A 25,342-nucleotide genomic window follows, 5' to 3' on the forward strand; every position below is an offset into this window, starting at 1 on the left:
TCTGGCTCCCACAGACTCGTCCTCCAACTTTATGAAAGTACTCCTAATCTAAACTCGTTAGCTGTATGAAAGACACCTATCTCAACTTGTTACCTGTATAAAGACACCTATCCACAGAATCAATCATTCAATCAGACACCAGCCTCTCCATCATGGGCAAGGCCAAAGAACTTTCTAAGGACATCAAGGGCAAGAATGTAGACATGCACAAGGCAGGAATAGGCTACAAGACCATTGGCAAGAGGTGGGTGAGAAGGAGACCACTGTTGGGGCAATTGTTATAAAAGGCAAGAAACAAAATGACCGTCAATCTCCCTCGGTCAGGGGCTCCTCGCAAGATTTCACCTCGTGGGGTATCAGTGATCATGAGAATAGGTCAGGCATCAGCCCAGAACTACACGAGAGTAGCTTGTTAATGATCTCAAGGCAGCTGGGACCACAGTCCCAAGAAAAACATTGGTAACACACTACACTGTAATGGATTAAAATCCTGCAGTGCCCCCTGCTCAAGAAGGCACATGTACAGGCCCGTCCAAAGTTTGCCAATGAACACCTGTATGATTAGGAGAAGGTGATGTGGTCAGATGAGACAAAAATCGAGCTGTTTGGGATCAATTTGACTCGCCGTGTTTGGAGGAAGAGGAATTCAGACTATGACCCCAAGAACACCATCCCCACCGTCAAGCATGGAGATGGAAGCATTAAGCTTTGGGGGTGTTTCTCTGCCAACTTCAGCGCATCGAGGGAAATATGGATGGAGCTTTGTACCGTAAAAGTGACTAAAGAAGAAGCACATTAAGGTTCATGGAGTGGCCTAGCCAGTCTCCAGACTTAAATCCCATAGAAAATCTGTGGAGGGAGCTAAAGGTTCGAGTTGCCGGTTCGAGGATTTGGAGAGGCTCTGCAAAGAGGAATGGCCCAAAATTCCTCCCGAGATATGTGCAAACCTGATGATCAACTACAAGAAATGTCTGGCCAACAAAAAAAGTTCTCCACCAAGTACCGAGTAATGTTTTGATAGGAGGTCAAATAGTTATTTCCTTCAATGAATTGCAAAATACTTTGAATCTTTTATGTGACTTTCTAGACTTTCTTTTTGATATTCTATCTCTCCAAGTTAAAATAAAATAAAAAAATAACATTTATTATTATTATAATTATGATAGGATTATAGACCGGTCATTGTCTTTGTCTGCGGGTAAACTTAAAAAAAATCAGTGAGGGATCCAAAAATTATTTCCTCCATTGTATATAGGCCTGTCACGATAAATTTTTTTAAGACGATATATTTTCCCAAAAACTATCACGATAAACGATAATATATATATTTTTTATCCATCTGAAATCATGAAAAATAAGGCCCGCTCTCGAGCTGCAAGACTATGTGGTTGGTCCGCTGAAGGTGCTGGAGACAAGCCCTTCACCTGTCAATCAAATATACGTTAACGTACGCTGTTGTCAACTACTGGCTGCCGCTGAGGTTATGTTTAATAAACAGATAACTTTCCCGTGTTTGTGTTAATTGGGGACTGACACACGCAATAACGTAGAGCCAGGCGCTGACGTTTTAAACGACGTCGTTGCGGTGGAGCGCGCTGCGGTGACCGGTCCGCTGACATTCCACGAGTCCACTAGCGGCTAATTAACCAGCTGTCCAATTCGCCGTGAGCCGAGTGCCGGCCCACCACAACAACGACAATTTATCGAGTCTGGAAAAACTAGTGTGTCTCATTTAATTTATCGAACGATAAGTCGATATAGTAATTATCCTGACAGGCCTACACACACTGATATGTAGATAGATAGATAGATAGATAGATAGATAGATAGATAGATAGATAGATAGATAGATAGATAGATAGATAGATAGATAGATAGATGCTCTGCTAGCAAGCTGCTACAGTATGACAAATGATAGCAATTATTAAATGTGACAAAACAACACGGCTGTGGTTACAGTCTATCCCCTATACAGTAATTAGTACATATCGTACATCATCTCCACTCGCTTATGGCCCAAACACTTATTAATAAACAATGTTACGTATAAGTTTAGAGTAGGCTACAATGTGTTTTTGTGTTTAAAAGATGATGTTGCCTGCGCAGCCAGAACCAGCTAGTCACGTCCAGACTGCCCTGTGATCCTCCGTTGACATGTCTTGTTCCTGTACCGTACAGGAAGTCTCTATCGTGGAACACGCTGCGCGCCAGGAAGCGCGCCGAAGCCAAGGAGGTCTCGGCATTGGGGGTCAGAGGTCAGGAGAATGGCCTGCTGCGTAAGACAAAAGAAACCACGCCCCCTCCCCCGCTGCTCGCCTCCCCTGTTGCCAGGGCGAAGGGCAAAGTGAGTAATGGCGATGCGCGCCTGTCTCCTGCCTGCCCCTCGCCACGCTTACACTGTTCACAAAAAGTTAGGGGTATGGCGCATACCGGTGAAATTTCAAGATGAAACTAAAATGCACTATAACCAATAGAGGTCAATTTAATTTGACCGCTAAACTTAAAGATTGTCCAACTCTTCAATGTTCAATACATTTTGCAGAACTTGCGGTTCTCTAACAAGGAGCTGAATGGCAACATTTGCAACAGATGTTTGATCCATTAATTGACTATTACATTTCCAAGGACATCCACTTTGATGCCTTTATGTTGCTCTTACACAGTAATCTCCTTGTATCTGTGTTGCAACTTGCTAATAACACCCTGTGACACTCTCAGCTCAGTGGCCACTGTCTTATACTTTTCCACCGAAAATGCTTAATGTGTTGCCGCGCATATGGTCCATTGTAAGGTGTTGTCTTGGTCTCATGTTGTCAAAATGAACAGCACACTGAAGATGACTGTTTAAATAGCAATTCAGCTCCTTGTCAGAGAACAGGAAATTTTGCAAAAAGTACTGAAACATTGGGCAAATTAAGTTCACCCAAAAAAAGAGGATATAGTGCATTTTAGGTTCATCCTGAAATTTCACCCAAAAGCCGATTATCTCTTTTTGTGAATAATGTAGTTTTTTGCTAACGTGTGTGTGTGTGTGTGTGTGTGTGTGTGCATGTTTGTGTGGTGTGTCCCCACAATGACATGGTGTGACTTTTGTGCACAACCCCATTACAATGGTTCTCAACCAGCTAGTTAACATTAATATAGCTCTTGTGACGACTTTGCTTTTGTGAATTGAAAATTAACAGTGTCGTTAGGTGTCGTTTTGTCGGCTTTGTTAATCCTTATACCTGGTGGGATTCGCCAAATGTGTTGCTTAGTCGAAAAACTAGTCAGCGAGCCAAGAGAAACATAGCTAGCTGGCTTGTCTATGCTGAATTTAATGTTGCTGCTCATTCATTCCGTTTTATTGTTTTATTTATTATATTTATTATTATTATGACATCATATGAAGACAAAGATGGTCAACAGTTGAGGACCACTGAATCTGTAATTATTATTTTTTTATTTTTTGAAAAATAAAGTTATCGGATTTGACATGGCTTTCTGGAATTGCAAATTAGCAATGTGGATTATTTTGCATTTTCTTGATTTATGTTGCTATAGCACCTGTTTGGAGTCGCTCGACAAAATGCTCTATGTGCTTGTTGGCTAGCTAGTCAGCTACTTGTGATCCCAAAACAACCAAGCAAGCTCACCCATCTACGCTAAATTTTGCTTTTAATTCATCATCATACATCGACGTCAACTCCACATTGGATGTGGTAAAGTGGAGAGACTGGTGAAGATGCTTCATTCATTTGCTGCTTGGAGAGGTACCAAGCGTTTCACAGCCAAAAACAGATCTCATGGGATTAGGATTATTTAAAATAATAGTAATAATAATAAAAAAAAAAGAGAAAAAAAAAAAAGATTGAACAATGATTTTTGATTATACTGTATTTGGCCATTATTAGCGGCACAGTGGATGACTGGTTAGAGCATTTGCCTCACAGTTCTGAGGACCAGGATTCAAATCCCGGCCCCGCCTGTGTGGAGTTTGCATGTTCTCCCCGTGCCTGCGTGGGTTTTCTCTGGGCACCTCCCACATCCCAAAAACATGCGTGGTAGGTTAATTGAAGACTCTAAATTGCCCTTAGGAGTGAATGTGAGTGCAAATGGTTGTTTGTTTATGTGAGCCCTGCGATTGGTTGGCAACCAGTTCAGGGTGTACCCCGCCTCCTGCCCGAAGATAGCTGAGATAGGCTCCAGCACGCCTGCGACCCTTGTGAGGATAAGCGGCTCAGAAAATGGATGGATGGATGGCCATTATTACTTTATTTTGTGAATCGTATTTGCTGACTTTGTGGCTAATAATATGAAGTCCTGTATGTGCACAATATTGTGAATTACCAAGGTGAAACCAGCCTCCAAACAACTACGAAGTCTTTTCATTTTAACTCGATTGCCCTGAAATAATCACAGTAAGGTTTTTCTACTAATCCATCTCCATTTGTTCCTTTTATTCATAGTTGAATTGACATAAAGCCCTGAATTAAAAAAATTATAATAAAAAAAAAAAAAAAAGTGAATTAAAATCGGTCAGTCTTTATTCACAAAACCGAAATCACAGCTACATTTCAGGATATGGTTATTATCAGACACAGATTAAATGTTTAATATTACTTTAATATTTATAATCACCGTAACAGTGTTACATGCATTGATAGCTGCATGTAAACACTCATGAAATAAAAATAGTTACATTGGTTTGGTGCTTACGTATATCCTAAACATATAAAGAGTAAACATTTATACTCATCAGAATAAAATATTCTTTTTTTATGCCGATTGGCTTCGAGTGAATGAGCGTCTTGGTTCACTTAATAGAAAGGACTTGATGATGTTCAGTTAATTTACTTGCATATTTGTTTCCAGGGCAGATCAGCCACATACAATATGGCGGACGTGCTGACATATCGCAGTAGTGGGCAAACCTGCTCAGTGAGTCCTCATATGTCTATAATTGGATAGCTAGTTAGCCGCTAGCCAGCCCAGATTAACCAAACTAGCTTGAATTTCCTAGGCTAAACTTCATTCATTGTTCGTTGTTAAATGGTTGAGAAAGTCAAGGAAAACGGTTTGACTGTTGACTATAACATTTGATCGAGAAAACAAAGACAGTTTGAATGTCATTATTTCAACTTATTTTAACTAGTCTATTTCCCCCCACCCGCTATTTTCCCCTTGATGCTAGCTGGCTGCTAGTGAGCCCGCATTAATCAAGCAAGCTGACCTGTAAACTAAGGTTTCCTGGTTTAACCGGTCTAGCAATTATTCTTAAAAGCTTAGCTAGTTGTTCACTGATTAAGAGGGTAAAACAAGCACCGCTTTGTTGTGTTAATTGTTAAAATTAACCATATGAAGACCAAGATGTGTGACTGATGAGAACCACAAAAATGGTTTCTTTTTAATCTTACCAATTTGATCCCCTCGAAAAATCCTTGAATTCATTTTATTATTATTTTTTTTTAAAAAGCCTTGAATACACTTTTTTTTTTTGTTCTCTTTTCCCCCCAATAAAGTTCTATTTCTGTCTCGTTTGATATTTCATCGTGCATGGTTACTAGGATTTTTATGATTGGCTGATTCATTAAGGTTTGGTTTTGGTCCAACTATTTTTGAGCTAACAATAGTGAGTACAATTGTGCTTTTTTAAAATGTAAAACATCACCCTGTAGCCTAACAAGTACTCATTTGCAAGCATTTAAATATCACGTGAAAACAATCAGTGTTGAGAAGATTACTTTGGAAATGTTCAAAGATAATTGAAGTAGTTACGCTACTATTACATTTTCAACAGGGTAACTTGTAACTGTGGCCAATTGTATTTCCAAAGTAATCTTCCCAATACTGGTTGCACCATAAGGTGGTGCTTCAAAAGTCATATTTAGATAAAATAAGTCATGTTTGAGACGAAAGCAAAATGGCACATGACCAGAGAGAGCCAATCACAAGCATCAGTTTCAGAAGGTGGATGTTGTTATGAAGAAAAAAAAAAAAAAAAAAAAACTTTGTTAAATCTGAATAAATACTAAAAATTTATAAATTTCCAGAAGCAACTACTGTAATTTAATTACACATTTTCTTCCAGTAATGTAATGGATTACGATAACATACATTTTGTCATCTAATTACATGTAATCAGTTACTCCCTGACACTGAACACAATGGTCATGGTTTTAGCACAACCTTTAAAAGGCATTAAAAAGGTAAGTATCAGCGGCTTTTCTGGGTCAAACAAACAGATTCTCCAGTGCTGATGGACACTAAATCCAAAGCAAATCCTACCAATCTTCACTTCTTTGTTTCCTCCTGTATTATTTTTCTCTGTAGTATTCCTACTTGTTCTTGTTGCACATGTCCTCTCTACCCCCTGCACTGTTCCTTTAACTTTTTTCCCCTGTTGGCCTGTCCCTTCTTCCAACCACTCATTTCCAGTATTGCATAATTCTCTTTTCCACTCCTTCGCCTTCTTCCCTTACCAGGAGGTTCACACCTCGGATGAATCCGACTGTGACGACGACCTCGACCCAAAGACTGGCATGGAGGTACTTCGAAAAAAAATAAAGATGCACATTGTCACGATACATTACAAAACATATACTGTAGCATCTCCCAGTGTTTGTTCTTCAGAAAATCTGTGTTTTAGCTGAAAGCTATAATAGAAATTTTGAATGAAATACGGGGGAAATTGCTCAAATGAAATAAATGCTTGTTTTAATGTCTGTTTTCCAGCTTCTCAACCCAAACTTCATCCAGGAAGGTAAGAAAATGACTCCCGAAAAATATATGATACAATAAAATAATACTGAAAATACTTAGTTAGAAACACAAATTCACACTGAAATTTCTGAGAGATTGTAATCTCACTGAACCAAAATGCGATTTAGAAAAAAAGACAGTATTGGTCAATACATCACATGCTATCATAGCAAGCCCAGATACCATGACTATAAACATATGCCACCTCATGGCTGGGGATGACACTCCAGACATTATATTAGGTGCTGAGTGTGAGTGAGTGCAAGGATCTTCCACAAATGGTGATGCTGCTGGAAATCTTTCCTGAAATCCATTCCTGGATGGAGCCGGGGGGGCTGACGGTAATTTTTCTCCCTGATCAAAATACATTTGGCCGAGGGGGTTAATGCCAACCCAAACCCGTTTGGATCTTGTAGAATTTTCTGTCACTGGGAGTATGGCATGCAGCTTTCAACTAGTGCACAGTTTTGCTTCTAGTCATTCTACCAGTGCACAGAAATACTTAATAAGCTTTCTGTTGAAGTTGGTAAGACAAATAGTTAAGGATGTTTCAGGATTTTGGGGTGGCCCGTGGCCCTGTTTACCATTAGAATAGAGCCACCCCTGCACTGATCAGATCTCAACATTCACAACTAAAATAAGAGCAATCTGTAGTAATGTGATAATTTGTAAAGGAGTGTTTACTTGAGGATCATGACTGTGATATACAGAAAGTGGACCAAACCATTCAGAAATGGAATCATCTTTAGTCACCGTTATGAAGAGAAATGTTCTTACTGCCTTTGTTGTAGTAGGTAAATAATTTTAGTTTTTTCATATCTAGGAAATAGCCATAAAAAAAACAATTTTATAGTACTGTAGTAGTTGTTGTTGTCAGGGGAGTTGTTATGGCAACCACCACACTCTTTCAACACCCAATTATTTACGCTGAACCCTCTTTTTTTTTTTTTTAATAGCATTGCGGGCTGTATCAAATGTTCTTTTTCTCATATACCGCGGGCAGCTAAAAATTAACAGTGGCGCCACAAATGGCCCCAGGGGCTGTAGTTTGCAGTAAAGGTTTGTTTCTCAGCATTGGCACAATGCCTTGTTATCTGGACACGCCACATGTTCTCTGTCTTTGATTCCATTTGGCTCCTGTGCCCAGTGGCTCCAGAGTTCCTGGTGCCGCTCTCGGACGTGGCGTGTGCGTTCGGGGAGACGGTGGTCCTCTGCTGCAAAGTGTGTGGACGACCCAAACCCGCCGTCACACTGAAGGGCCCCGACCAGAACCTGGTGACCAGCAACAGCCGTTTCACCATAGACATCAGGTGCCGGTGACACTCTCGTCTTTGTAGCTTCTTCCTGTCGCATGTGCTCTTTTCTAATCCGTTCTTCATCTTCAGGGACACTGGCGACATCTTGTTGAAGATATGTAACCTGATGCCGCAGGACACTGGCATCTACACTTGTGTCGCCATCAACGACCACGGCTCGGCCTCCTCATCCGCCTCCATCAAAGTGCAAGGTAATGTAACTTGGGTCAAGGCTATGAGGACACCAGTTGTGAAGAGTCAAGGCCGGCAAGGCCTTTTCTGCTAGCCTTAACAAGGTCAGTAGCACTGACCTACATTTACAGCTAAACTCTAATTTTTGGTCTATGAACTTTTATTTATTTATTACCAACACTCAATTCTCTTCATTCTGTAGTTTTTCTCTTTGCTGTTGTGGATTTTCGATTATTTTTTTTTTTTTTGTCCAATCAGATTGCACAGCTTCTATGAGCTGCCATATCAATCTAATTTGCCAAAGGTCTTCAGAATCAGAAGCTATAATCAGAAGCGATTTCTGGCGCCCCCTAACGCTGGAATTCAGCATTACAACAAATCCTTTGTCGCTTCATTATGACGTAGGCTAAATGCTTGTCCGGCCTCCTCCTGCACCTTCCAACCTGGCATGCTTTCTCCTTTCTCTGTAGCTCAGTCAACCTGCACGCTGTCCATATATGGGCCAGTCCGTTCGTAGGTAAAATAGGAAATTACCACTACATCATTTTAGAGCGCCACAGATTGATCCAGCGCGGGAATGTACAGGATAATCCATCCATCCATCCATTTTCAACACCGCTTATCCTGGTTAGGGTCACGGGACGCTGGAGCCTATCCCAGCTGACTTCGGGCGAAAGGCGGACTACACCCTGAACTGGTCGCCAGTCAGTCGCAGGGCACATATAGACACGGACGACCATTCGCACTCACATTCACACCGTCACTGAGTGACTCTTCTAGTGGCTCTTGTCGTGGCTTGGGTGAAAACGATTTATTTATTTTTTTAAACACAAAATAGTTGTGGATTACAGCTCGACATACAACAGAGAAGATTGTGATTAACAACCTGGCCAAATTTCCGATATTAAAAAAAAAAAATCAGCAAGTATATGAAATGAGGCTTCACAAGTGTGGAAAATCAAGCCATTATGTCCATTCTCGAACACTGTGGGGGTGTCAGGGGCAATCACGACAGCTCAACTGTCATACTGTCAATTGTCTATAAGCTGGACGCATCTTTCTTATGCCTACATGTAACTAGACGTTTGAGCCATGGAAATATCGTGTCGTGAAAAAGTATTTGCCCACTTTAATGTATAAAACCAGCAAACAAATGAAAATATCACACAAAGATAACCCAAGTATACATAAAATGCAGTTTTTATATGGTGCTTTCATTTATTCAAGAAAATAACTTTTCTAAGCTACCTGGCCCTGTGTGGAAAAAGTAATGGCCCCCTAAATCTAATAACTAGACCATCACACAACCACCACCATGTTTGACTGTTTGTATGATGTTCTCTTTCTGAAATGCAGTATTACATTTACACCAGATGTAATGAGACACACCTTCCAAAAAGTAAAACTTTTATCTCGTCAGTCCATAGAATATTCAGTTTTGGGAATCATTTAGAATTGTATTTAATTTATTTTTTTCAAACGTAAGACACGCCTTTGTTCTTTTTGGTCAGCAGTGGTTTTTACCTTGGAACTCTGCCATGGAAGCCATTTTTGCCCAGTCTCTTCCTTATTGGTGCGTCATGACCACTGACCTTAACTGAGGCAAGGCAGGCCTGCAGTTCTTTAAAGGTTTCCCTAGGTTCCTTTGTGAACTGGATGAGTCTCGGTTGAACTCTTTGTGTAATTTTTTGTAGGCTGGCTACTCCTGGGAAGGTTCACCACGGTCGCACGTTTTCTTCCTTTGTGGATAGTGTCTTTCATAATGGTTCGCCGGAGTCCTAAAGCTTTAGAAATGGCTTTGTAACCCTTTACAGACTGATCGATGTCAATTACTTTATTTCTTATCTGTTCTTAAATTTCTTTGTCGCGTGGCATTCTGTTGCAGCTTTTTGAGATCTTTTGGCTGACTCCATTTTGTCAGACATGTTGTATTTAAGATTTATTTTGATTGAACAGGTCTGGTTCATTGGTTGGCAACTTGTCATGCAACCACCGCCTGTGTCGGTCATGTATATTTTTGTTGCCGTCTAGGTATCCCAGCAGCCCCTGGGAGACCCGTGGCTCAGGAGGCCAGCAGTACAGCCGTGATGCTCCACTGGCCGCCTCCGGCTTCTTCTGTTCACTGCGCAGTCAGCAGCTACACGGTGGAGTATCGCCAGGAAGGTACGACCTTTTTGGTTTTTGACGTCGAATGACTGAGGCTGACCTCTCCTCTTTTGTCCAGACTCGCTGCTATGGCAGCAAGTGTCCAGCAGCATGGAGGAGTGTGTTCAGATCGACACCCTCATCCTGGCGGTCACTACCAGTTCAGAGTGAGAGCTTCCAACCGCTGGGGGCTCGGTCCGCCATCTGAGCCCTCCAATATGGTTTCACTGTCCAGCAGTAGTAAGAACATAACACACACATGCATACACACACACAAGCAAACAAAAAACAAATATTTGACTGTAATAAGAATGCTTGTCATGTTATTAATCTTGGATCGAAATTATTGGTGGTCTGTATGTAAAAATGAACCTGGATAAGGAAGGATACTGTCTACTACTCTGTTTTTAATTCAAACTTCTCCAACCAAAGCTAAATTTAACAAACAAACCAAAAAAACACATTCATGATTTACAGTTTACTATAACACTTGTTATTTGAAGGAATTACTCGGATTCCTCTTCCTGGCTGCGTTTGCTATTTCTTGCTAAACAGAGTTAATCCGGCTCTTGGGTAATTGCCCTCTTGCCCAATGAAGAAATTAACATATTCAGTACCCGCCACGCCCACAGCGGACGTGAAGGTTTTGGAGACGTTTACTTCCACATTCACTCACAAATGTCACGATTCAATTTTGACTGGACCCAGAAGCAGGCTGAGGCTGAGAGGTTTGTGATGAACGGTTTATTGAAAGAGGGTATGGAGATGATCCTTGAGACCTACTGGTGGGTTGTCGAGGCAGGGAATGTGTGGCAGGCCGTGGCGTGATGGAAGAAGTCACTCGGCGGGGAACACGGAAGGAGCACAGAGGATAAGGAAAAACAAGGAGGTCAGAAGGATAGCAAGGACTGGTGTAGCTTACGTGTTGTAGCTCCCGTTGTACCACAGGAGAACATTAATACTCTGGCAGTGAAGTCTTGATCTGGCAGGCTTTTATGACCGGCAGTGCTGATTACTGGGAAGAGAGAGAGGGACGGAGAGAGAGAGAGAGAGAGAGTGCGAGAGGGGCGCAAAGCGCCACCCAAGCTCCAACAAAAGAAGTGCAGGCCACAGCTCATGACAGCAAATATCCTATAATTGACCAGCGATCAGTCCAGGGTGTACCTCGCCTTTCACAAAAAGTCAGCTGAGAGAGGCTAGTCAGCTCAACCGTGACCCTGAAAAGAATAAGTGGTTACTCGATACAAAATACAGTACATATTGAAAGAAGGAAAAGTAAGAGCATTTGCTGTGGCAGAGAGTTGCACACAATGAATGTTGAGTAAAGTTGAAAGGAAGTTTGAAGGCTGCTCCATGGAGTTTGACTGTTTATTGATGATAAATGATGGTTATAAGACGATTATTCCTTTAATCCAGACACTTCCTTGTTTAGACTCTGCTTATGACGGAACAGGAATCCAGTGGAAAGAAAACTTTGAGTCGACATTCTCTGAGATTTGTGAGATTGGAAGGTAAAATATGGACACAATATAAACATCATTGTTAACATTTGAGTTGAAAAGTACAACCCGATTCCAATGAAGTTGGACATTGTGTTAAACATAAATAAAAACAATACAATGATTTGCAAATCATGTTCAACCTATATTTAATTGAATACAAGATATTTAATGTTCAAACTGATAAACTTGATTGTTTTTAGCAAATAATCATTAACCTAGAATTTTATGGCTGCAACACGTTCCAAAAAAGCTGGGACAGGGTCATGTTTACCATTGTGTTACATCACCTTTTCTTTTAACAACATTCAATAACCGTTTGGGAACTGAGGACACTAATTGTTGAAGCTTTGTAGGTGGAATTATTTCTCCCATTCTTGCTTGATGTTCAGCTTCAGCTGTTCAACAGACCGGGGTCTCCGTTGTCGTATTTTACGCTTCATAATGCGCCACACATTTTCAATGGGAGACAGGTCTGGACTGCAGGCAGGCCAGTCTAGTACCCGAACTCTTTTACTACGAAGACAAGATATTTCATGTTCAAACTGATAAACTTAATTATTTTTAGCAAATAATCATTAACTAAGGATTTTATGGCTGCAACACGTCCCAAAAAAGCTGGGACAGATGGCAAAAAAAACTGAGAAAGTTGAGCAATGCTCATCAAACACCTGTTTGGAACATCCCACAGGTGAACAGGCTAATTGGGAACAGGTACGTGCCATGATTGGGTATAAAAGGAGCTTCCCTGAATTGCTCAGTCATTCACAAGCAAAGATGTGGCGAGGTTCACCTCTTTGTGAACAAGTGCGTGAGAAAATAGTCAGTTTAAGAATAATGTTAGTTATTAATAGTATATAATATAATAATAGTCAGTTTAAGAATAATGTTCCTCAACCTACAATTGCAAGGAATTTAGGGATTTCATCATCTGCGGTCCACAATATCATCAAAAGGTTCAGAGAATATGGAGAAATCACTACATGTAAGCAGCAAGGCCGAAAACCAAACATTGAATGCCCGTGACCTTCGAATCCCTCAGGCGGGCAGCACTGCATCAAAAACCGACATCAATATGTATAGGATATCACCACATGGGCTCAGGAACACTTCAGAAAACCAGTGTCAGTAAATGCAGTTCAGTGCTACATCCATAAGTGCAAATTGAAACTCTACTATGCAAAGCAAAAGCCATTTATCGACAACACCTAGAAACACCGCCGGCTTCTCTGGGCCCGAGCTCATCTAAGACGGACTGATGCAAAGTGGAAAAGTGTTCTGTGGTCCGACGAGTCCACATTTCAAATTGTTTTTGGAAATTGTGGACGTCGTGTCCTCCGGGCCAAAGAGAAAAAGAACCATCCGGACTGTTATGGACGCAAAGTTCTAAAGCCAGCATCTGTGATGGTATGGGGCTGTGTTAGTGCCAATGGCATGGGTAACTTACACATCTGTGAAGGCCCCATTAATGCTGAAAGGTACATAGAGGTTTTAGAGAAACATATGCTGCCATCCAAGCAATGTCTTTTTCATGGACGCCCCTGCTTATTTCAGCAAGACAATGCCAAACCACATTCTGCACGTGTTACAACAGCGTGGCTTCGTAGTAAAAGAGTGCGGGTACCAGACTGGCCTGCCTGCAGTCCAGACCTGTCTCCCATTGAAAATGTGTGGCGCATTATGAAGCGTAAAATACGACAACGGAGACCCCGGTCTGTTGAACAGCTGAAGCTGAACATCAAGCAAGAATGGGAGAAAGAATTCCACCTACAAAGCTTCCTCAGTTCCCAAATGTTTATTGAATGTTGTTAAAAGAAAAGGTGATGTAACACATTGGTAAACATCACCCTGTCCCAGCTTTTTTGGAATGTGTTGCAGCCATAAAATTCTAAGTTAATGATTATTTGCTAAAAACAATAAAGTTGATCAGTTTGAACATTACATATCTTGTCATTGTAGTGTATTCAGTTAAATATAGGCCGAACATGATTTGCAAACCATTGTATTCTGTTTTTATTTATGTTTAACACAATGTCCCAACTTCATTGGAATTGGGGTTGGAGATAGTTTATGTGAAATATATTCCTTTTGCTGTTTTCACCAGGGGACGTTTCTCAGTGGTGCGAAAATGTCTCAACAAATCCACAAAGAAAGAGGTGAGACTTCAAGTCATTCGCAGGTCACAACTTTAGGTATACATGGATCACTTTTTTTAACTTATTTTTTACAAACACTGACATAGGTATTCATTTAACAATAACAATGTATATTACTATGGTTGGTGTAAAGCAACTTGGCATTATGCCAAGAGCTGTTTCTAATATTTTGACCTACTCATGGAACTTAAGGTAGCCAAAATATTAGCTATACCAAATGTTGTGGCCTACGAGTGTAAATGCTGTCCATTTATTACGTTTTACATTTTTATTTCATGACATTTTTAAAATGTGTTACTCAAGGTAACCATGTTGCATTTAAAGGTAATATATCATGAAAAATGTACTTTTAAAAAAATTGTTTGTACACAAACAATCTCTCCAGTGCCTGCCTCTCCCATCAAGTGTGAAATTAAGCAAGAGAGTAAATCTTTAATTATCTAACAATTTTTGAAAATGTGTTTGTTAACAAGCCGTTCGGCACTTCCGCACCACTGTTACGAAACAGCGAGGCTAATCAACATGATAACCATCCCCACACTGAGTTTCACAGCCAATCACTTAGCAGCGAGGGTGGACAAAGAACCACTTTGATTCTGCAGGCAAAGCACAATCATGTCATAGCCAAAAGGTAAACAGAGCTGCAGTGTTACCACAGATTAGCGTAAGATAAAAGTGTTGCCAGCATTACCTTCCAACCATCTCGTATGCAGCTTATCCTCACTTGGTTTACCTTCTGATAATATAGTTCGGCTAAGTTGTCGATGTGTGAGTGCCAGGTATTTGTGTTTGGCAATGTCATGCGTCATGCCGCTACATTAATTGACAACTGTAATTCAGGAGTTTGGTGACGAAATACTGCCTCCACCAGTGACAATGGAATGGAATCTCAAAAGTTAATTTTGTCTAGGTTTTTGCTGCATTTAAAAAACATTTTTGTGCTTTATTTTGGTTACTACAGTTATTGTAGTTGTATTTTGGTTTTGTCATTTTAGTTATTTAGGGTTTACCCCTGGCAAAAATTAGGACGGAGGATGATCATTTAAATTTTTGACAAAAAAGGGCAAATCACGGCTGTTGCACAAAATAATTTCTATTCAAAATACCACCCTTCTGGCTTTAAACAATAAAAAAAGCAAGAAACAAATTGTAGTCTGTCAAATTTTTTATTTTTTTTTACCAAGTAGAGAAAAAAAAAGGAATCACGAAAAACAAACAAACAAACAAACAAACAAAAAAAGACTGCAACACTACACCACTAGTACTTTGTTGCACCACCTCTTGCTTTTATAACAGCTTGCAGTCTCTGAGGTATGGACTTAACCAGCGACAAACAGTATTTTCAACAATCTGGCTCCAACTTCCTCTGATTGCTGTTACCAGCTCATCTTTGCAGGTTGGAGCCATGTCCTTGACCATTTTCTTGAATTTCCACCACAGATTTTCGATTGAATTGAGATCTGGACTATTTGCAGGCTATGATGACACTGACATTTTCTTTTTTGCAGGAAGGTTTTTACGAGTTTGCTCTATTATCATCTTGAAAAATTATCTCATTGCCAAACATCCCTTCATAGATTGAATCACAAAAGTGTCCAAAATCTCTATGTAAAGTTTAGTTTATTGAAGATGTAATGCCTGGCATCTCCCCTGTGCCTTTACCTGACATGCCTTATCATCAGTGACTGTGGAATTTGGCATGTTTTCTTCAGGCAGACATCTTCATAAATCGCAGTGGAACTGCACCAAACAAAACTTCCAGTATCATCACGTTGACCAATGCGGATTCGCTATTCATCACTGAATATAACTTTCCTCCAGTCATCGATAGTCCATGATTGCTTTTCCGTAGCTGTTTCTGTTTGGGTGTTAGGATGGCTTTCGTTTGGCTTTTCTGTGTGCAAATCCCATTTCCTTTAGGTGGTTTCAGACAGTTCGGTCACAAACGTTGACTCCAGTTTCCGCCCATTTGTACCTCTTTTGTTTTGATGTGCATTTTCTATGTTTTCTATCTTGATGGTTTGAGGTCTTCCTTGGTCTACCAGGACGCTTCCCTTTTACAACATTACCGTTTTGTTTGTACTTGATCGAGCTTTTAGACAGTGCTGATTGGGAGCAACCAACATCTTTTGCAACAATCCGTGCTCTTTTACCTTCTTGAAGAGGTTTTATAATTCTGTCCTTTGTTTCAGCTGACATTTCTCATGTTGGCGCCATGATTTATTTCAATCCACTTGGTGGAACAGCTCTCCAAGCTGTGGGCACCCTTGTTTAACTGCTGACTAATTGGGAGATTCAATCTGATGTACTGTAAAAGTTTGTTTTGGAAGTGAAAATTACAAGCTAATTCCTCAGAATGGGGCGAGTCCATGTTTTTTTTCCCTTTATTTGCTCTCAAAAAAAGATGTGACCGACTTTTTTGTTTATTTGTTTCTTTAAGCCAGAAGGGTGGTATTTTGAGTATAAATTGTTTTGTGGAACATCCGTGATTTTCCTTTTCTCTCCAAAATTAAACATTTAAATGATTATCCTCCAGGAGTGATGAATCCAAAATGTTTGATTTGATTGATTTTTTTCAGTGGCAGTTGGAGCCACTCTAGTACTACAGTACAAAAGCCACTATGGCAATATATACATTTAGGACATAGAGACAAGTACAGAGAGTCACTGGGCAATGTAAGGGTACGAGTAATGTGGTAATACTGATACAATGACAATTGTGCAAATGATGCAGGGAGTTGTCAAGTAATTTGTAATGCAATAATTATGATACAACATACATTATTGTCCAAATGGTGCAGAATGTCCTCAAGCATGTAAGTGGCCAGTAGTGATCAACAACAGTTATGCAAATAATACAGAGTGACGAAGCTACAACATGGGTACAGTAAAAATGTCACAACAGAGATGGGAAAAATTAGCAAAAATTGGCAACATGTCACTATGGAATTATAAGTCAACTGTTCAAGAAGTTACTGGAAAGAGGGAGGAAGCTATTGGAATGGAATGTCTGCTGGTTTTTATGTGCATTGTTCAATAGCGCCTACCTGAGGGAAGGAGCTGGAAAATGTGGTGAAAGACTTTTTTATTTTTTTTTTTTTTTTTTACAATGACAATAACATTAATTTTAAGATCTAGATTAATGTCATGTTGTGTCGCTGCCTGTGTCACTGGTCAGGTGGCGGTGAAGTTTGTGAGCAAGAAAATGCAAAAGAAGGAGCGGGTGGCTCATGAGGCCGACATCCTCCAACATGTGCATAACCACCAGCTGGTGTCACTGTTGGACACCTATGAGTCCCCCACATCACTGATGCTGATCCTGGAGCTGTAAGTGACCACTATACAACGGATGTCATTCATATTCATATTCACCATGTTGCGGTATTAAAAGTGCCTCCATATCGTCGTGGTCTTGTCTCTGTATGGAATAATTCTTATTAATAATAATAATAATAGGCCGGCACAGTGGGCGATTGGTTAGCACATCTGCCTCACAGTTCTGGGGACCAGTGTTTAAATTCTGGCCCGGCCTGTGATGAGTTTGCATGTTCTCTCCGTGCCTGGGTGGGGTTTCTCCGGGTACTCCAGTTTCCTCCCACATCCCAAAAACACGATTTGATTGGAGACTCTAAATTGCCCGTAGGTGTGAATGTGAGTGCAAATGGTTATTTGTTTCTATGTGCCCTGCGATTGGCTGGCGACCGGTTCAGGGTGTACCCGGCTTCCCCCCTGAAGATAGCTGGGATAGGCTCCAGCATGCCCGCGACCCATGTGAGGATAAAGCGGTACAGAAAATGGATGGATGGATAATAATAATAGGCGGCAGCACGGTGTTCGACTGGTTAGCACATCTGCCTCACAGTTCTGAGTTACTGGGTTCAAATCCCGGTCCCGCCTGTGTGGAGTTTGCATGTTCTCCTTGTCCGTGCATAGGTTTTCTCCGGGAACTCTGGTTTCCTCCCACATCCCAGAAACATGATTTGATTGGAGACTCTAAATTGCCCGCAGGTGTGAATGTGAGTGCGAATGGTTGTTTGTTTATATGTTCCCAGCGATTGGCTGGGGACCAGTTCAGGGTGTACCCTGCCTCTCGCCCTGAGGTAGCTGGGATAGGCTTGAGCACGCCCGCGACTCTAGTGAGGATAAGCGGAACGGAAGATGAATGAATATTAATAGGTGGCACGGTGACAACTGGTTAGCACATCTGCCTCACAGTTCTGAAGACAGGGGTTAAAATCCCGGCCCTGCCTGTGTGGAGTTTGCATGTTTTCCTCATGCCTGCGTGGGTTTTCTCCTGGCACTCCGGTTTCCTCCCACATCCCAAAAACATGCATTGTAGTTTGATTGAAGACTCTAAATTGCTAATATAATAGCTGGGATAGGCTCCAGGACACCCGCGACCCTTGTGAGAATAAGCGTCTCAGAAAATGGATGGATGGATGGATAATAATAACAATTAGACTTTACACCGATCTGATCGGTATCGGCCAATAATTAGCATTTTATGCTGATCGGCTGATTGACTTTGATGTCATAATTCGCCGATCCGATCAATGACGTCCTTGATTGGCTTCGCAAAAGACATTTACTCCGCGTCGCCATCGTATACAATATATTTGAATCCAAAGGCTCGTTTATTTTTAGCCTTGTCGCGTGTCTTTTGATGTAGGACTGTAAATATTTGACAACCAATAAAGTTATTTTTTAAAAAACATGTTGGCGGTGTGGGACAAGACAAATTTAGTCTTTCACGATTGCACTATGTCAGACTACTGCAATAAAATCTTGTATTCCGATACCACCGCAATGCAGCCCTATGGGGGGCACAAGCCAGTGCAAACTGTAGGCCGTTCCCAAGCCCGGATAAATGCAGAGGGTTGCGTCAGGAAGGGCATCTGGCTTAAAACTTTGCCAAACAAATATGAGCGTCCATCCAAAGAATTCCATACCGGATCGGTCGTGACCCGGGTGAACAACGTCCGCCACCGGCGCCGTCAACTTGCAGGGCGCCGGTGGAAATTCAGCTACTGTGGGTCGAAGTTGAAGTCAAAGAAGAAGATGTGGAAAGCGGGTTCTTCGGAAGAAAGAGAAGAGGAAAGCACAGAGTCTAGAACTGAATGTGGGGACTTTGAATGTTGGGACTATGACAGGAAAATCTCAGGAGTTGGTTGACATGATGATTCGGAAAAAGGTTGATATATTGTGTGTCCAGGAGACCAGGTGGAAAGGCGGTAAGGCTAGAAGTTTAGGGGCAGGGTTTAAATTATTTTACCATGGTGTGGATGGGAAGAGAAATGGAGTCGGGGTTATTTTAAAAGAAGAGTTGGCTAAGAATGTCTTGAAGGTGAAAAGAGTATCAGATCGAGTTATGAGGCTGAAACTTGAAATTGAGGGTGTTGTGTATAATGTGATTAGTGGCTATGCCCCACAGGTAGGATGTGACCTAGAGGTGAAGAGAAATTCTGGAAGGAGCTAGACGAAGTAGTTCTGAGCATCCCAGACAGAGAGAGAGTCGTGATTGGTGCAGATTGTAATGGACATGTTGGTGAAGGTAATAGGGGTGATGAAGAAGTGATGGGTAAGAACGGGACCCAGGAAAGGAACTTGGATAGACAGATGGTGGTAGACTTTGCAACAAGGATGCAAATGGCTGTAGTGAACACTTTTTTCCAGAAGAGGCACGAACATAGGGTGACCAACAAGAGCGGAGGTAGAAGCACGCAGGTGGATTACATCTTGTGCAGACGATGTAATCTGAAGGAGGTTACCGACTGTAAGGTAGGGCCAGGGGAGAGTGTGGCTAGACAGCATAGGATGGTGGTGTGTAAGATGACTCTGGTGGTGGGGAGGAAGATTAGGAAGACAAAGGCAGAGAAGAGAACCATGTGGTGGAAGCTGAGACAGGACGAGTGTTTTGCAGCTTTTCGGGAAGAGGTGAGACAGGCTCTCGGTGGACGGGAGGAGCTTCCAGAAGACTGGACCACTGCAGCCAAGGTGATCAGCGAGGCAGGCAGGAGAGTACTTTGTGTATCTTCTGGCAGGAAAGGAGAGAAGAAAACTTGGTGGTGGAAACTCACAGTACAGGAAATCATACAAGGAAAAAGGTTGGCTAAGAAGAAGAGGGACACTGAGAGGACTGAGGAGAGGTGAAAGGAATACATTGAGATGCGACACAGGGCAAAGGTAGAGGTGGCAAAGGCCAAACAAGAGGCATATGATGACATGTATGGCAGGTTGAACACTAAAGAAGGAGAAAAGGATCTATACAGGCTGGCCAGACAGAGTGATAGAGATGGGAAGGATGTGCAGCAGGTTAGGGTGATTAAGAACAGAGATGGAAATATGTTGACTGTTGCCAGCAATGTGCTAGCTAGATGGAAAGAATATTTCGAGGAGTTGATGAATGAGGAAAATGAGAGAGAAGGGAGAGTAGAAGAGGCAAGTGTGGTGGACCAGGAAGTGGCAATGATTAGTAAGGGGGAAGTGGAAAGGCATTAAAGAGGATGAAAAATGGAAAGGCATTTGGTCCTGATGACATTCCTGTGGAGGTATGGAAGCATCTAGGAGAAGGGGCTGTGGATTTTTTGACCAGCTTGTTCAACAGAATTCTAGCGTGCGAGAAGATGCCTGAGGAATGGAGGAAATGTGCTGGTGCCCATTTTTAAGAACAAGGGTGATGTGCAAAGCTGTGGGAACTATAGAGGAATAAAGTTGATGTGGCACACAATGAAGTTATGGGAAAGAGTAGTGGAGGTGAGACTCAGGACAGAAGTGAGTATTTGCGAGCAAAAGTATGGTTTCATGCCGAGAAAGAGTACCACAGATGCATTATTTGCCTTGAGGATGTTGATGGAAAAGTACAGAGAAGGTCAGAAGGAGCTACATTGTGTATTTGTAGAGAAAGCCTATGACAGAGTACCCAGAGAGGAACTGTGGTACTGCATGCGGAAGTCTGGAGTGGCAGAGAAGTATGTTAGAATAATACAGGACATGTACGAGGGCAGCAGAACAGCGGTGAGGTGTGCCCTGAGCCCCTTCGTGTTTGCAGTGGTGATGCATAGGCTGACAGATGAGGTTAGACTGGAATCCCCTTGGACCATGATGTTTGCAGATGACATTGTGATCTGCAGTGAAAGCAGGGAGCAGGTAGAGGAACAGTTAGAAAGATGGAGGCATGCACTGGAAAGCAGAGGAATGAAGATTAGCCAAAGTAAAACAGAATATATGTGCATGAATGAGAGGGGTGGTGAGGGAAGAGTGAGGCTTCAGGGAGAAGAGATAGCAAGGGTGGAGGACTTTAGATACTTGGGGTCAACCGTCCAGATCAATGGTGAGTGTGGTCAGGAAGTTAAGCAACGGGTCATGGTTGGAACGGGTGGAGGAAGGTGTCAGGTGTGTTATGTGACAGAGAGTCTCTGCTAGGATGAAGGGCAAAGTTTATAAAACAGTGGTGAGGCCAGCCATGACGAACGGATTAGAGACAGTCGCACTGAAGAGACAACAGGTAGCATAGCTGGAGGTGGCGGAAATGAAGATGTTGAGGTTCGCTCTCGGAGTGACCAGGTTGGATAAAATTAGAAATGAGCTCATCAGAGGGACAGCCGAGGTTCGACGTTTTGGAGACAAAGTTAGAGAGAGTGGACTTCGATGGTTTGGACACGTCCAGAGGAGAAATAGTGAATATATTGGTAGAAGGATGATGAGGATGGAGCTGCCAGGCAAGAGAGCTAGAGGAAGACCAAAGAGAAGGTTGATGTATGTCGTGAGGGAAGACATGAGGGTAGTTGGTGTTCGAGAGGAGGATGCAGGAGATCGGCTTACATGGAAAAGGATGACGCGCTGTGGCGAGCCCCAAAGGGACAAGCCGAAAGAAGAAGAAGATTCCGATACCACCGCATCCCGTGTTTTACGATCACTGGGCTTTATCTTGTCAACTCAAACGCGACCGGATGCACTCGTTATCATGGCGACGACATCGCGACGCGTGGATTATAAAAACAAAATGGGGAAAAATGTGTGTTCGTGGTCACCCGTGGTCGGGAAATTACATTCACTTAAGGCTTGTTTGAGGTATGTTCACGTACTTTTAATCCGATACCGTTCGCAAGCAGGCAACAAAACGTTATGTAGCCTAGCAAGCTAGTGCTAACGGTTGTGCGTAAACATGCTGGAATTCTGTTAAATCATGCGCTGAAGTTTTGGTATGTGTGAAGTAATTTATCCATATATCCATCCATTTTCTGAACCGCTTCTCCTCACTAGGGTCGCGGGCGTGCTGGAGCCTATCCCAGCTGTCATCGGGCAGGAGGCGGGGTACACCCTGAACTGGTTGCCAGCCAATCGCAGGGCACATCGAAACAAACAACCATTCGCACTCACAGTCACGCCTACGGGCAATTTAGAGTCTCCAATTAATGCATGTTTTTGGGATGTGGGAGGAAACCGGAGTGCCCGGAGAAAACCCACGCAGGCACGGGGAGAACATGCAAACTCCACACAGGCGGGGCCGGGGATAGAACGCGGGTCCTCAGAACTGTGAGGCTGACGCTCTAACCAGTCGGCCACCGTGCCGCCTGAAGTAATTTAATTACAATAAAATAATTCAACAACAATAAGTTAGCTCCCATTATTTCTGTCATGTTGTCATGTTGGTTTGACCTGACTGATTGGAATACATGACCTCGCTAGAGCAGTGATTTCCAACCTTTATGGAGCGAAAGCACATATTTTACAATTGGAAAATCTCACGGCACACCAACAAACAAAAATGTAACAAAGAGTGGATACACAGTAATTGCTGTATATACTTCCTGCCATCTAATAGAAGAGTATTTATTTGTTCTGTCTGTCACTATGCCTCACTGGCATAAATAGAGGAAAACAAAGATACATTATTTATTGTAAATGAATACTTTTTTGAGCAGTTAAGTAAAATTTAATAATTTCCCACGACACACCTGAAGATTTCTCATGGCACACTAATGTGCCACGGCACACTGGTTGGGAATCACTGAACTAGAGAAGATACTCAGTACTACAGTACACAAGTATATACAGTAATTTAAAAAGTCATTTAAAGAGACACATTGCTCCATCTTGTGATTGGATTGGTGATCGTTTTTTTAAACTCACTGATCGGCCCCAAAAATCCTGATCGTGTAAAGCCTAATAACAATGTTTTGGGTATACTTGGGCACGTGTACATTAAAAAATATCAGGAATCTCGTTTGATGCGTTTCCTGCTTCTGAGATGCACAAAAATTGGCAGAGATGCATGATGTGATTTCAATCTACGTACGTAGACGCAACGCTTAAAACCCACCCTACGTGTGTGTGTGTGTGTATGTGTGTGTGTGTGTGTGTGTGTGTGTGTGTGCCCATTTGTGTGTGTGTGTGTGTGTATTGGAGAAGAGCTTCAACACACAACGAATCAAAAGTACAACTCCTGTCTTGGTGCTAGCCTATCAAAAGCAGACTAGGGCGCGCCACTCACGACGTAGCAAACCACTTGCAGAATGGTGTTTGCTCCGTTGATGCACACAACTGGGGAACTTTAGCGACAGTTAAATCGTTATTACATTCGCTAGCCTGCAAGCTAACGAGCTAGCAAGCTAAAGAACTAACAGCTCACTTGATCCTAGCGACATCGTTAAAACATCAGCGCTCGGAGTTGTGTTTGCGTTCCCCACATAACACTCACACACACATTACCATAGCGGCATACGTCAATATTCAGGCAGCAGTTGACTTCAGCGAACTCATTTTTAGCGTCATTTGATTGACAGGTGGTCTCACAGTCCAGCAGCTCGAGGGCGGACCTTATTTTAGATTTTATTTATCATTTATTGGATGTTGTGCGGCTGGCCTGGTTGACCCGCCTCTACAAGCTTGCATAGACATCGGGGAAAGTGCCTCTGGATTGGTAGACGAGTGGTGGTCCCCCTTTTTAAGAAAGGGGAACGGAGGGTGTGTTCCAACTACAGGGGGATCACACTAGTCAGCCTCCCTGGTAAGGTCTGTTCAGGGGTTCTGGAGAGGAGGGTCCATCAGGAAGTTGAATCTCAAAAGGAGGAGTGTGGTTTTCGTCCTGGCCGTGGAACAGTGGACCAGTGGACCAGCTCTACAGTCTCAGAGGGTACATGGGAGTTCGCCCAACCAGTCTACATGTGTTTTGGGGACTGGGAGAAGGTGTCGACCGTGTCCCTCAGGGAGTCCTGTAGGGGGAGACTCCCTGATACAGGCTGTTCGATCCCTGTACGACCAATGTCAGAGTTTGGTCCGCATTGCCGGCAGTAAGTTGGATTGATTTCCATTTTCCAGTTCTGAGAAACTCCTCAGAACTGTGAGGCAGACGCTCTAACCAGTCGGCCGCCGTGCCGCCACAAAGGATACAAGCAGCCAAAATGTGTTTCCTCCGCATGGTGTCCGGACTCTCCCTCGGTCATCCGGGAGGGGCTCAGAGTCGAGCCGCTGCTCCTCCGCATCAAGAGGAGCCAGATGGGTGGCTCGGGCATCTGGTTAGGATACCTCCCGGACGCCTCCCTGGTGAGCTGTTCCGGGCACGTCCCACCGGGAGGAGGCCCCGGGAATGACCCAGGACACGCTGGAGAGACTATGTCTCTCGGCTGGCTTGGGAACGCCTCGGGATCCCCCCCAAAAGAGCTGAATGAAGTGGCTGGTGTGAGGGAAGTCTGGGCTTCCCTACTTCAGCTGCTACCTCTGCAACCCGACCTCGGATAAGCAGAGGAAATTGGATGGATGGATGGACAGTTTTTTTATTATGAGCGTAGCATGATTATTGCTGTAGCAATAATAGTGATTTGGAGGTGTACTGCTATAAGCATTGAATGGACTGTGATTAAATTGCACGATAATAGATGATTTGATGATGTCTTTTTCACAAAAACGTGGGAAAACGCATAGAAACTAGTAAAGCCTATCGAGAAGGACTTGGCCAGCAAGAAAAAGAAAGGTATTTCGGTTTTGCTGCGTGGGTCTCTCCACCCCACCTGTACCGTGAGTCTTCCTGCCATACCACAAGCTTTCCCACGATATCGCAATAATTATCATACCGTGAGATTAATATCGTGATTAAACCGAACCGTGAGATATACAGTAGATATCATTACATCCCCAGGAAACTACTACACATGTAGCTTATAATAGATTGTTCCAAATACTGTAGAAGAATAGGTTAAATTAACTGCGAATAAAAGTGACCAGTCTCGGGTGCACACCACCTCTCACCCAAAGTAATCTGGGATAGGCTCAAGCTCACCTGTGATCCTTTAAAGGAAAACCGCAATAGAAAACG

General features: G+C 42.5%; 1 protein-coding gene across 1 annotated transcript in view; it reads left to right on the forward strand.

The window, feature by feature from the left end:
- Positions 1–25,342, forward strand: part of LOC133486406 (kalirin-like) — a 218,457-nt gene that overhangs the window by 184,669 nt on the left and 8,446 nt on the right. Inside the window, 11 exon segments of the mRNA XM_061791478.1 lie at positions 2,179–2,344; positions 6,465–6,527; positions 6,715–6,742; positions 7,889–8,051; positions 8,127–8,248; positions 10,260–10,391; positions 10,453–10,512; positions 10,515–10,613; positions 11,806–11,884; positions 13,977–14,028; positions 17,207–17,355. Of these exon segments, the coding sequence (XP_061647462.1) occupies positions 2,179–2,344; positions 6,465–6,527; positions 6,715–6,742; positions 7,889–8,051; positions 8,127–8,248; positions 10,260–10,391; positions 10,453–10,512; positions 10,515–10,613; positions 11,806–11,884; positions 13,977–14,028; positions 17,207–17,355 (1,113 nt within the window).

This window comes from Phyllopteryx taeniolatus, chromosome 12 (genome assembly GCF_024500385.1).
Source record: "Phyllopteryx taeniolatus isolate TA_2022b chromosome 12, UOR_Ptae_1.2, whole genome shotgun sequence".
NCBI classification, from domain to species: Eukaryota; Metazoa; Chordata; class Actinopteri; order Syngnathiformes; family Syngnathidae; genus Phyllopteryx; species Phyllopteryx taeniolatus.